At 33.8% G+C, this 13,729-nt stretch overlaps 1 protein-coding gene across 1 annotated transcript; it reads left to right on the top strand.

Moving 5' to 3' along the window:
• Positions 1-76: 76 nt before the first annotated feature.
• On the top strand, positions 77-5,830 carry LOC104249976 (uncharacterized). The gene is made up of 10 exons (XM_070162582.1): positions 77-133; positions 816-981; positions 1,102-1,194; positions 1,305-1,390; positions 1,468-1,534; positions 1,623-1,689; positions 1,796-1,932; positions 3,237-3,328; positions 3,885-3,951; positions 5,311-5,830. Exons 2-10 carry the CDS (start codon positions 871-873, stop codon positions 5,491-5,493), a joined length of 903 nt encoding a protein of 300 aa, XP_070018683.1. The 5' UTR covers positions 77-133; positions 816-870; the 3' UTR covers positions 5,494-5,830.
• Positions 5,831-13,729: the final 7,899 nt, after the last annotated feature.

Below are 13,729 nucleotides of genomic sequence, written 5' to 3'. Positions count from 1 at the left end.
TTTTGGTTCGGAGATTGTTTAACTTCGGTCTATTTGGATAAAAGAGAAGTGACACTTGACTTGTTATCTCATGCAGGAGCCTATGACGGATATATCTGCAGTCATGTTGAGTACATTGAACAATTGCCTGCAGGTTCGGTTATGTCGAAGACAATTTCCTTAATATTCTTGATCCAAGTTTGCATTTTTTCCTACTGTGGTGGTATGTTGCCTTTTAATTTCTTATGTTCCAACTTGATCATAATGTTGGCCTTTACGTAATCACACAGTAAATAACTCCAATTTCTTTTCCTTCAATAGAGATCTACAAAAACACTCAGCCAAACTCATATAAGTTATATTATACCAGAAACAAAGAAAGCTTAGTACATCTCTTATAAAGAGGAAGACATGGGAACAAAGAGCACGCGATGGCTTGCATGCTAATATGTTCAGGGGATCAAGTAAAGTAGGAGCTCCTTATTCAATTCTTACTAAGTGTGCATTTATACCTACAGTTTACAAAGACATGGTCAAACTTTATAAAATTCTTAAAAAATTGAAATGTGGAATCAAATTTATGACAGATAGGGAAATCACAAAAGTTATCTTGACCAGGTAAGACTAGTGAGGCTGACAAACAGCTTAGTAACTTTGTATTAGATCGACTCCATTGGGAAACTTCTTTCTAGTAAACCCCCTGTTAATCCAGCTTCTAGCTATTGCTTGAAATGTTCTATTAGTATTATAAAAGCGAGAAACAGCAAGAGTGGCAGAAAGTGAGTTAGAAGAGCAAAATAGGATTGTCATTCTTGTCCTTATGTTTCTTCTTTCAGATCAGTCCACTTCTCAATGAAGGTCAGCTTCGTAGAATAGTGACTGAGGTAAGGCATGTCATTACAGAAAGTTCAAACAGAAAACGAAAACTCAAAGAGAGAGCTAAATCAGAAGACTTTGATGCTGAGGAGGGAAAAATGGCAAGAAGATCATATTTTGTGGCAGGTATGTTCCATTCTAAGAATGAAGTTCAGATATAAATGACACCCTGTTGTACTCTTTATGCAAGCTTCACTTTGATTCTACTTTTACTTATCGAATAACCTGAGCTTTTTCTTTTATCAGCTTTGTCGAATATTAAAAACATTGATCAAAATGGTGAAGGCAGCATTCTTGCCTTTCTTTGACGAGCTGGCATCATTTCTGATTCCTATGTGGGTGAGTTCAGGACATGATAACCACCTTCATTCTAACACTCTACTTATTTATTCATATCTTTATCTTAATTTTTTTAATTTACATTTTGAATTTTTCCTGCTTCTATGAAGGGCAAAGATAAAACAGCTCAAGAGAGATGTGCACCAACTGTTATCTTTGCTAGCCTAGTGAGGGAGTGCCCTGAAGCGGCTCTAAAGTGGGTTTGTGTGTATGAGTTTTTCTTAAATGGTTGGGATTACTGTTTTGATAAAAATTATTTCCTTTGTCAACTAGGTACTGTGATATATTTCTACCTTTGTTTTTGGATGCAAGCAATGACGAAAATCCAAGAGTTAGACAGGTTTGACTATCTTAGTGGTTGCTGTCAGGTTCTTTATTCTAGTTGCTCACGATATCATTTAACCAAACACCATCGATGACGTGTCCAGAATGCTCTTTATGGGCTTGGGCTTTATGCGGAATATGGTAGTTCTGTTTTCAAACCTGTTGTTAAAGGTATAATACCGTTGAATATGATATTGAGATCCTTCTCATTATGAAAAGTGGATGAAAAATGATACTACATTTTTGTACTTACTACTAATCTCATGACATGATTCAGAGGTTATTTCAAGGATCAATGTAGTGATAATGCATTTATGCGCTCGTGAACCTGAGAATGAATGTGCATATGATAATGCTGTTTCTGCACTGGGTAAAATATGTCAGTTCCATCGGGAAAGTATCAACTCGGCCCAGGTTTGTCCTTCTTGAAATCCCTAACATTTATTTGTCTATTCTTTCTTAAGCCTACAGGTCATATATGCTTGAGTTGGAATTCTGATATTTAAGGTGTACCTTTAGGTCTTAATTGCAAACTTCCTTGCATGCATCAAATAGTTTGAGAGCTGCAATTATTTTTTTATGGTTCATCCTAATCTTTGTCTCATAGCCGCTGATTCAGTTCGATAAGTTAAATTGCACTAGAATGGGAATATAGTAATGTGATGACCTTCTTCATTATTATACACATGGAGACTTAAAAGAGGTTCCAGTAATTCCTGTCTTATTTATTTATTTGTTTATTTCATCCTTTATTTGAAAAGTGTCTACTTAACCCGACCAGAATATTTATATACTATGCAACTTAATTTGATTAATAAGGTAATTAATGATTGGTATGCTTGTACTTTCCACGTTTCCTAAAAATTAGTTCCTAATTGCTTCAGTGTTGCCATTTCCTTAGTTATTAAGCCTTTTTTATTTTCTCTCTTTCTGTTATTCTCCGGACTATTTAATACACTGGTACTGATACTCCGTGCAGAGTCCTTTTCCTTCATTTCATTAAAAGGGGAAAAATATCTATTACTATACATGTATACTGAGATTCCTCTGTTTCCTTTTTAAGTTATACTTGCTAAAGGAGATCCCTTTGAGTTTATTTCCTTTTTGACCTACTCCTTTTGTCTCATATTGTGTGACAGTAATTGACTTGTCTAGAGTTTGAAATGTTCATTTGACTTATGGTAGTGGAAGAGAATATTACTCCAACTAATAGTCGAAAATCTAGTTTGGTTGATATAACATCGTATGACGTATCAAAAATTTAAAAATTTAGTTTTAAATGAATTTGAAATCTACAAAATTGTGAAAGTTGTATGGTAAATATTATTAGTCAAATGGTGTCAAACATTTTAAGATGCCCTTCAGATAAATTGGGTTGGAGAGAGCATTTGATTTAGCCTTACCTTAACATAAGATACTTTACTAAGCTCAAAAGTGTTTAAAAAAGGAAAGAGAAGAAAATACTCAAAGACACTTTTACATTTTCAGTACCTTTTAAGAAGACTGCAAACAATTGCTAACATGGTCGTTGGTGCAATTGTTTGTGCCTTTTGTTAATACCTTCTGATAAGAGTCTGTTTCATTGTGCATGCGCTCACATGTCGAAATATGGTAAAGCGTATAGCTTTTGATCTTCATAGATAAAGTGATGTTCCTGCAATGTACTATTTAACCTTGCTATAATTTCTTCACAATTCTAATTCCAAATCCTTTGGTAGATTATTCCGGTTTGGTTGAATTGCCTGCCTATAAAGGGTGACCTGGCTGAAGCCAAATATGTTCATGGCGAATTATGTTCGATGGTTGAAAGGTACTGGATTAGTTTGTTCTAGTTTCATTCTTATCTGGTTTTCACTTTACTAATTTAAATCTTTGGTTTTTATCTGTTTCACACATTTGTTTTGTAAAATTAGAAAAGGAATGATTACAAAATGGCGACATATGATTAGAACTTTTCCCTGTAAATGAAATTACAAGCGTTCTTAGTGCTAGCATGTTTTTTGATTTCACATATCGGTAAAACTAACTAATCATGAGCCAAACTAACTCTTGAAGTATTATTTAGCATTGTAACTAGTTTACAAGTTTGCAACAGTGCAACAACAACAACAACAATAACTATGACTCAGTCCCAAGCAAGTTGGGGAAGTTTATGACAATAATTGCAACAATGTTTATATTATATGTTTTAGAAATATTTCATTAGGATGTGCAATTCCAAGTGTAGGCTTTCGTGATAAGAGATCACCAGTTGCCTTCTGATGTATATTAAGTATATGATCTTTGTAGCATTTACAAGCTCTCCTGATTGTAGCAGTTAATGAGTTTTTAGTCTTCAATGTTTCACCAAATTTTCTCATTTGCAGGTCAGATATAGAACTTATTGGTCCCAGCTATCAATACATTCCAAAAATTATTTCGGTTTTTGCAGAGGTTAGTTTGAAATCAGAACTATTAGATACTAGATTAAGTTGTTCATTCTTGACTGACATAAAATTTCCCAAGAAGCTTACAGGTATTACTAATGTACTGGTAGAGAAGGAGGTAACCCTCACAATAAGAGTCTCTATCTTGCCTAGGCTGTTATGCTATTTTGGATTACTTAGTAATCTCCAATATAGCTCATTAAAAAAACATAAAAAATGCATTGGAATTCTTATGAAACGTTAAAAATTACATTTGTCACTATTTCATGTTTTTGTTCTACTTTTTTTGCATACTAATTTGAGTATCAGTTCTATAGCAGAAAATATAGTGTTAATAGCATCTAAAGTAGAGAGGTAAAAAGAAGTCCACCTACAGTCAAACCTCTCTATAACAACATCGTTTGTTCCAAAATTTTTCGGCTTTTATAGTGAATGGTTGTTATACACTTATAACAGCATTTGACATTTAAATATATTTTGGCTGTTATAGACAAAAATTATCCAAAAACTAATTGTTTTTCTTTATAATATTATATATAAAAGATTAATAAAAATTTTAAATTCAAAATATCGAAAGATATAAATATTTCACGAATTAAATGCTAAAGAAATCTAATACATTATTAAAAAATTCTTAACTAAATGCACAAATATTTAAACTCTAAGGCACACAATAAAAAAATACGAATAGATTACCTTTACATATTATTGGTAATTGTCCAATAAAAGATATATCATGTGTACATCTTCAAATGAAAAAAGAATGATATGCATATCTTCAAAAAGTATAAATAGATCTTTTAAATATCTTTTGGCATTTTTCTAATGCAAGATATCATTTGTAGATCTTTAGTTATAAAAATATTTGATGTGCATATGTTCATGGAACATATTGCTATCTTTAAGATAATACATATAGCTATTATAAGTTGTACGTTAAAATTATAAAATATTTGCTTAAATATTTGGAATTATTATTAGTAATAATCTTAGAAAATCTGCATGGCTGTTATAGAGGGGTAACTTTACAAAGAGCGTATTGTCATAAAGATGGTTGTTGCTGTTATAGGCAGAATGCTATTATAGAGAGGTAAAATATAACATAAAAAATCGGTTCTGAGAAAATCTAGGCTTTTATAGTAAATGACTGTTATATAGAGATGCTGTTATAGAGAGGTCTGACTGTAATACTTTTCAAGCATCCAATGTTAAATAACATTCTCGTGTTCAAATCCCCTTTGCTTTAAATTTCATTATATTGTGGATGTTGCCGGTGTGAACGTATCATTATATTGTGGATGTTGCCTATTAACCAAAACTTATGTATATATAAACATTCGATAATTGAATGTTACTTTTTCTACAGGTTCTATGTTCTGAAAAAGATCTTGCTACAGAAGAAACCAAAAATCGCATCATTAATATATTAAGGCAGCTTCAGCAAACTCTACCATCAGCCACCTTGGAATCAGCATTGACATATCTTGTACCTCGGCAGGAGATGGAGTTGAAATCAATTCTATCACCTGAAGAGGATGCTGGCTTTTAATCAGTACAGTGAAACTACTAGTCCGAGGATCAAACATCTGATGCTCAATATTCCTGTAAAAATCAATTATTCGGAGTGAAGCTCTGTATTTGCCTACTTAAAGGGGAACACTTGGAAACATGAACGGTGGAAACTTGTGTGTCTGTGTGTGTTTATGTGTAACATGTGTATAACAAAGCAAGTCCTTTCCTCAATAAGGAAATAGGTGTAAGTTATAGCTTGTGAGAGTCTGTTACTTAGATAGCTTTGGTGGTACCCTACCACTGCCCTAGAATCTTCTCTTTTCTAAAAGGGATTATTTTTATCAATAGTTTATATATAAATTATTTTTGCCCTATTTATACAGGATAATTTTCTTTAATTGAACCCTTTGCTATGCATAGCTCCACCCCTGATTGGTTTCATCTAATGCCACTTGCATATTAAAGAATATAGGTTAAGACCCTAGCTACGACCTTACTTGAACAAGATCTGTTGTTTAGGCTCGTACCACTGTATCCTTGAGTTCTAAGGAGACAGGAAATCAAGTTTGGGTACCTTTTATAATTTTGTAACCAAAAAGAGGAGTTGACCTTAATATACATAATATTGGAGAGGTATCTCTTCCCATGTCATTGATTTCCGCGAGTAAAATGTTCTGTAGTGTCCTTGATCTTACTTCATTGCCCTAATGTTACTATCCTCTGGTTTAAACTGGGACTTACTCCATATAGTTTCCTATTTAGTTTAGACATTTCACCGGTCTTATTTCTCAAAGCACTTATCATCAACCCAAAACACGCAACCATATTCCAATCCTTTCTATCTATGAAATAAATACTATTAGGTTAACCATAATAATATTTCAATGGACAAACGAATCCTGTTAAGACAGATAATATTATTTTTAAAGCTGCCGAATACCAATGTATGTTAAATGGAAGTTTTCCCAAAATGTGCAATTTGGCTACAAAATTTTATTAGTGTGTAAATTTTGTAAAAAATCCAAATATATGCAAAATGTATATGTGAAATTCGATTTACATGCATTTTAAGTTAACTGAGGTAATAGACGGTCAACGAAACGACGTTAGATTAAATCGCATTTTAGAAATGCAGCTAATAAAGCTATGTTATATAGATGGGCTACCCTGTGAAATAAAACGGGCACCAAGGAAGATTGCCTCAATGATCAGTGCCTGCTGCTAGGAGGCATTCTTCATAGAGAAGAGCCCTGAGAAATTTTACGATAACTGATAAGGTTTTGCGCGTTGTATCGAATTAAAAACTCAAACTTTCTATTCTATCTCGGACCCAGCTGCTACTGAGAAAGTATCAGGAAATACGAAGGTTCAAGAGGCAAGAAAGGGATTGGATAAAGACTGGTTCCAGTAGGGGACATTTATGCAATTACTACATGATAGTAGGAAGAAGACCCCTAAAATGCTCGGTACTTTAAGGTGGGGAAACAAAGCAAGTTCAGAACATAAGGATAATGAGCTCGTCTATTATAAGTTATTAGTTTATGGAGCTATCAAATTCGTATTTCTAAAATGCAATTTATAATTCGCATTGAAATGCAACTTATAAGTGCCCATTCCAATAAGGATTAACTTACTTTTTAAAAATTTTAATATTCATTTTTTGTTATGTATTTTTGTGTTATTGTGTTATTTTATTAATTTATAAATTAAAATATTTAAATATCTATGGGGCTTACACCTCATGTCTCAGGACTTATATACGCCTCGGCTCGTATTAAATAAAAAGAAACGTTTTATAAAAGTATGGTACTAAATGAAAACAATAAATGAGTGAGTATATTATTCATCGAGTTTAACTAATAATATATATTTATAGTGTGAAAAATCTTTACACTAATAGTATATTTTAACTTATTGTATCAAGTAGCATGCTTATTTTTCAGATTAGTATTCTCACTTTTTATGATGTAATGTAATCTACATCTACATTATATTAAAAATACGAAGCCCTTAGCGAAAATCGTCCATCTTTTTTATCCTTTGAAATTAGATTTACATTAGATAAAAGTATCATTTAAATTAATTTAAAATACTTAGGCTTTTAAATCAACTAAATTTTAGTTATTAAATCTTTCTTTATTGACCTAGCGGTAAGAATTACTAATATTTATGAGTTTAAAATCAACTAAAATTTTACCTTATATGATATAGTAATGTCCAAAAAATTACATCCAAGCATGCATTTTGAGCTTCTTCTTTGACATGTACAAACTGGAGTTTGCTTATAGATAATTTACCACTAAACTTTTCTAGACAACCCAACTCTTCAATATGACAACTATTTTCAGAACTGGCATTGAAAAAGTTCAGTATTTGCAGACATGTAAGCTTTCCTATTTGACTTCGAAATAGTGTTGATAACTCAAGATAATTGATGAAGCAAAGATGTCTCTAGTTTACCAACTTTTTCATTTTACTTGGAAGCTTTTCTAAGTTGGGTATCTTCAAAATTTGCAAATGATATAATTTGGAGATGCAAGGGGGTAGTTCAGCAAATCTATTACTTAACAAATCAAAGTATCTCAAGTGAATTAACTTGAAAATTGAGTTAGGTAATGTCCTGAGGTCACCAACATCCAGAGTCAATGATCTTAGGCCTTTAGCTTTCAACAGTATGTCCTCACATCTTGTTTTTCCAGAACCAATGTGTGTAAATAACCTACTCCTCTCATTTCTTTATAACTAGCAAAACCAAAACTACGGACATGTGAGCGCAAGATGGAGTGGGCCAGATCATGCACATGATCATGCATTTTACATGAGCTTAGGTTTCCATACATATCAAATTCAGGATATTGTAATAAGGAGTGGTGCAGTAATTTATAAAATATCCATTATCTATGACTTCCATTTCGGGGTTTCCTTTTTGGAAAGGTAGTAGCTCTTCTACCATCCAAAGAATGACCATTTCTTTCCGGTCTAATTGGCAGCCTTTTGGGAAAAGGGAACAAAGAACAAATCATCGCTTGAGAGATGCTGATGGCAACTGATCATAGCTCAACTTCAATATCTGACTAAGGGTATGTTCCGCTTTGTGTACTTGAGAAAGGTCTATTTTTAATATAGATAGCCATGCCTCTTCTCCCTGACAATGAAGAACTCCTCCAACTAGTTGTGATGCCAGAGGTAAACCCTTGCACTTTTTGGTAATTTCTTTTTTCTCCTACTTTGTCTGTTATTTATCTATTGGTTCTTTCATCTACACCTGCACCAAAAGGTAACATATTAGACCATAATTCAAGCAAAGTTCTCATCACATTAACCAGATTAAAGACAAAAAAGGGTCTAATATGTCAAGCAATATTGAGCTCATCACTATACATGGTTACATACAACCAATTTCTTGTTAATGTACTAAATAACTAATAACTTTTGATTTAAGGATTGTGATAAAATTTTCGTGACATGCTTGTCTTCCGAAGCCCTCCCATTACATCAATGGAGAGGACAAAAGAATATCTTCTTACTGGTTAGTCAAGATTTCAACTATTTAATATACCCTTTTATCTCTTCCAACAAAAATTTGATCAGTAGTGAATGACACTGACTCCCTACTTCTACCTCCATAAATTGTTTGGTTGAATAAACTATTGTGTATTAATAAGAGGCCTTAAAATTTGTATATATGTGCAAAAAGTTAGTTCTACCTTTTATTTTTTTGTTCTTATAGTTTACAGAGTGGTATTCTTACAAGACATAAACCTTTTAACTTCACAACAAACATTTATTAGTACTGTTTATTTATATTAGTAAGGATCAGTTTTGGTTAATAAAATATTAGCCATGTATTTGCGATACATTACCTTGGATCTTATTACAAAAAACTTTATTTACCAATATGAAAATTTAAGTAGTTTAATTCAAAATTCATTCTACTGTTAAAAACTAGAGAGATCGATATAAAAGATTAAAAAAGATTTAAAGTCAAGCAATGAATAAAAGAAAATAATGGTGCTTTTCAACTCGTTTGATCATTCCATATGAAATTTTTTTACACCCCCCCGAACTTTGCTTTAAAAATAATCTCCCCCTACTTTGAGTAATTGTCATTCTCCTCCTTATTTCACAATTGACATTTTAAAATACCTACTTTAACTGCTATATTATCAATATTTATCGCTTTTTTATTTTTTACTTTTTAGCTTTTTAGTATCATGATATTTTTCTCTTTTCTATTATCTATGCTAAGAACTTACCTACATAACAACTAAATTTTATTTTCAAAATAAAAAATGAAAATTCATATTCAAGCATACAAATTAATAATGATAAAGAATGTAAAGGATGAGCGGAACAAAAAGTCAAATAAAATAATTTTCTCTTATTAATAGCAATCAAATTTCAAAAATCTATTTATACAACCGAGAATAAAAATTTGTGAAAAGCTTATTTATATATACTCAATACAAAACAAAATTTTATAACTATTAAATAAGGTATATTTTATAACTACTACTGAGAAAATAACTTGAATATATACTTAATGCATATTATATCAAAATAAAAATCTTAAAATTATGGGTTTTCTGATAAATTTATAAAAGGACTATTCTATTTATAATTTTTATAATTTATCATAAGGTACAATATAATTTAAATTATAGGTAAAATCATAAAAATAGCATATAAAATAAAAAATTATTATAAATAAAGTTGTATTCAAGGTGAATGTCTATCTTTTAGAGAGTTTTTAGAGTTTGGTACTTTGTGGCAAAGTTACTTTTCTCCTATAAACAGAGAGGTTTTATCCCATTGTAATTTATCTAAAAAATAATAGAATTTTCTCTCTTTCTTTGCAATATTCTTCTTTTATTTATTATTTTATTTTACGTTATCAGCATGAGACTCTACCGTCTCAAGAGGCTCTTTGAGAAGGCTAAGGTATAAATTTTTTTTCTTTTAATTATGACTGATATTATGAAACGAAAGTTTGCCGCTCTTGAAATTTCGGGCAAGAACTATATGTCATGGGTGTTGGATGTTGAAATCCATTAGATGCAATGGGTCTTGAAGACGCCATTAAAGATAAAAATAAAATATCTACCCAAGACTGTGCTAAGGCCTTGTGTAACGACCCGATCGGTCGTTCCGAGAGTTTTAGCCCCCCATTTCTGCTTCATTTTGTGTGGTTCAGCTCTTTTATGTGTGTTGAGTTAGTTGGATCGGGTTCGGAATGATTGTATAGAGGAATGAGACACTTAGTCTCTTAAGTTGATTATAAAGTTGGAAAAGTCAACCAGAAGTTGACTTGTGAGTAAATGATCTCGGAACTTGGTTTTTATGGTTCGGATAGCTTTGCGAGGTGGTTTGGGACTTAGGAGCGTGATTGGAATGTATTTTGGAGGCCCGTGGTAGATTTAGGCTTGAATTGGCAAAAATGAAATTTTGGCATTTTCCGGTTGGTAGTGGAGATTTTGATATAGGGGTCAGAATGAAATTTCGGGAGTTGGAGTAAGTCCGTTGTGTCATTTGGGACGTGTGTGCAAAATTTCAGGTCATTCGGACGAGGTTTGATAGACTTTTTGATCGAAAGCGAAATTTGGAAGTTTTAAATTCTTAGGCTTGAATCCGAGGGTGATTTGGTGTTCCGACATTGTTTTGAGTGTTCCGAGGGTTGGAACAAGTTTAAATAGTGTTATGTGACTTGTTGGCGTGTTTGGTTGAGGTCCCTAGGGTCTCGGGATGGATTTGGATGGTTGACGGAGAGTTTGGATTTTTGGAGTTGTGCTGCAGATTTTCTGCTTCTATTATTTCCGCACCTGCGGATTGGGTACCTCAGGTGCGACACCGCGAATGCGTAGAGGAGGCCGCAGAAGCGTATTTGGTTAGCTGGAGCTTGGCCGCAGATGCGGTGCATTGGGCGCATCTGCGGAACCGCAGGTGCGGTTCCTGGACGCAGATGCGACCCTCGGGTATTTGATGAAGAACCGCAGATGCGGTTGTCTTGACCGCAGGTGCGGTCCGTAGAAGTGTGATTTAGGCCGCAGGTGCGGAATCCCTGGGCCAATACCTATATAAGGTTTCCTTCGCGATTTTCAGTTTTATTTCACCATTTTTAAGTCGGATTGAGAGCTTTTTGGGAGATTTTGAAGAGGGAATTCAAGGGAACTTCGTGGAGGTAAGATTCTTGGAACTAAAACTCATTTATATGGTGATATTTTACTGATTAGGCATGGAATTTATGGAAATTAGTGACTAAAATTTGGGGTTTAAGGTTTGAAATTGGAGACTTTGATTTAGGGATTTGAGGGGTCGTTTGTGGTCGGATTTTGAAGTATTTGGTATGTATGAACTCGTGGGAGTGTAAGGATTCTAGTTTTGTGATTTTTATCGGAATCCGAGACGTGGGCCCGGAGGTCAGATTTGGTCAATTTCGGGAGAGGGCCTGTGTTGTGAGAATATTATTGGATCGGGCTGCACGCCGCAACAGGTTGTTACTGATTCATGATATTGTGAGGCCAATGGCCTGATTGATTTATGTCACGAGGTGTCTTGTTGTTATATGAGGCCGAGGGCCTGATTGATTATGCCACAAAATGGCTTGTTATAGCACTTGGGCTCTAGGAGCCCCTCCAGAGTTTGAACACCCCCAGTGAGTGTGGGTACCCAATATGAGTGATGTGATATAGCCCGATGGGCTATTGTTGTTTTATATTGTTGCCCGAGGGGATGTTCTTGATTCATGTTATGCTCGAGGGGCTGATTACGAGTAATTATGAGGTAGCCCGAGGGGCTAGTTCTGTTGATATTATGCCCGAGGGGCGGTTTATGGTACATGTTTTTCCCGAGGGGATGTTTACATTTCTATCATTTTTACTCACTGTTTTATCATTCATTCGAAACTATTGGAAGATGTTTTAGAAAGGAAAGAGTTTTTTACCGAAACTGAGTTTGATTTACGAAATAAATAATTTCTGTACTGTTTTGGAAATGTACTGTATTTGCTGTAGCGTTATGACGTGGTTTACATGTTTTCTTACTGCTGAACTTTCATTTACTTTTATTACTTACTGAGTTGCTGTACTCACATTATTCCCTGCACTCTGAACCCGGTAGCGGGTGTTAATCACTCAGTGGCAGATTCATCGGAGATAGCAAGGTAGGTGCCAGGTGTTCGCAACCTGCTCTCTCTCTCTCTCTCTCCCTCTTATCTTCCTTAGCATGTTATAGTATATTTTCAGATTCTTCGTTGTATTCAGACCTTAGTAGATGCTCGTGACTTGTGACACCCCGATATCGGACTTGTGATATATTTTCCACACTGGCTATTTAGACCTTTATTATGGGATTTTCTTGTTAAATTAATGGCTTAAAATGACTTTTATAGAAAAATGGTTTGATTTGAGAATTGTGTCGGCTGGCCAAGTTTCACGATATGTTCCATCACGACCGGGTCGATTTTAGGGTCATGACACCTTGATTTTCTTGCGCCATCATCATGATGTAGGATTAAAAATAAAATATCTCATAGTCAAAGATATACCTGTTTTGTGGAATGACTTAAAGGAAAGATATGACAACTTTAAAGTTGGTCACACTTCCACAAGCACGATATGATTGGACTCCTATGAGGCTCCAAGAATTTAAAAGGGTGTTTGGATTGACTTTTAAGCTAGTCAAATCAGCTTTTAAGCTCTTTTTAGTTTTTTTTTTTATGTTTAACAAAGTCAAAAAGTACTTAAAATAAGTTAAAAACTGCTTAAAATAGGGCAAAATCAATAAGCTAGGCAACCCCAACTTATTGCTTTTCACTTAAAAGCTATTTCTGCTGAAAAGCCACTTTTTAACCTATCCAAACGGCTCTAAGTCTGTTTCTAAACGTAATTCGGCGATGTTCAAAATTAATTCTAAGTTGAAGCTCTGTGGAGATAATATTACTGAATATGATATACTTGAAAAATGTTCACAACGTCTCATGCCTCCAATATGGTCCTAAAATAACAATATCGAGAAAAAAGATTTCAAGAAGTACTCTAAGTTGATTTCTTTTCTCCTTGTGGCTGAACGAAACAATGAGTTGCTCATGAGAAATCACGATAATCGACCCACTGGGTCTACACCATTGCCCGAAGTGAATGGGGTGTATTCCCGTTATGCTAAGCGTGGAAAAAGTCATGGCCCTATTCGTGGTCGTGACTATGGCGAAGGAAGAAATTTTCCCGGTGTTAATGATCCCCCGAAGAAAAATAATCACCAAAAGTAGAAAAGGAAAG

The sequence above is a fragment of the Nicotiana sylvestris genome, chromosome 11 (genome assembly GCF_000393655.2).
Source record: "Nicotiana sylvestris chromosome 11, ASM39365v2, whole genome shotgun sequence".
NCBI classification, from domain to species: domain Eukaryota; kingdom Viridiplantae; phylum Streptophyta; class Magnoliopsida; order Solanales; family Solanaceae; genus Nicotiana; species Nicotiana sylvestris.
The sequence above is the reverse complement of the archived record's forward strand: the minus strand, read 5'-3'. Positions and strand labels throughout refer to the sequence as shown.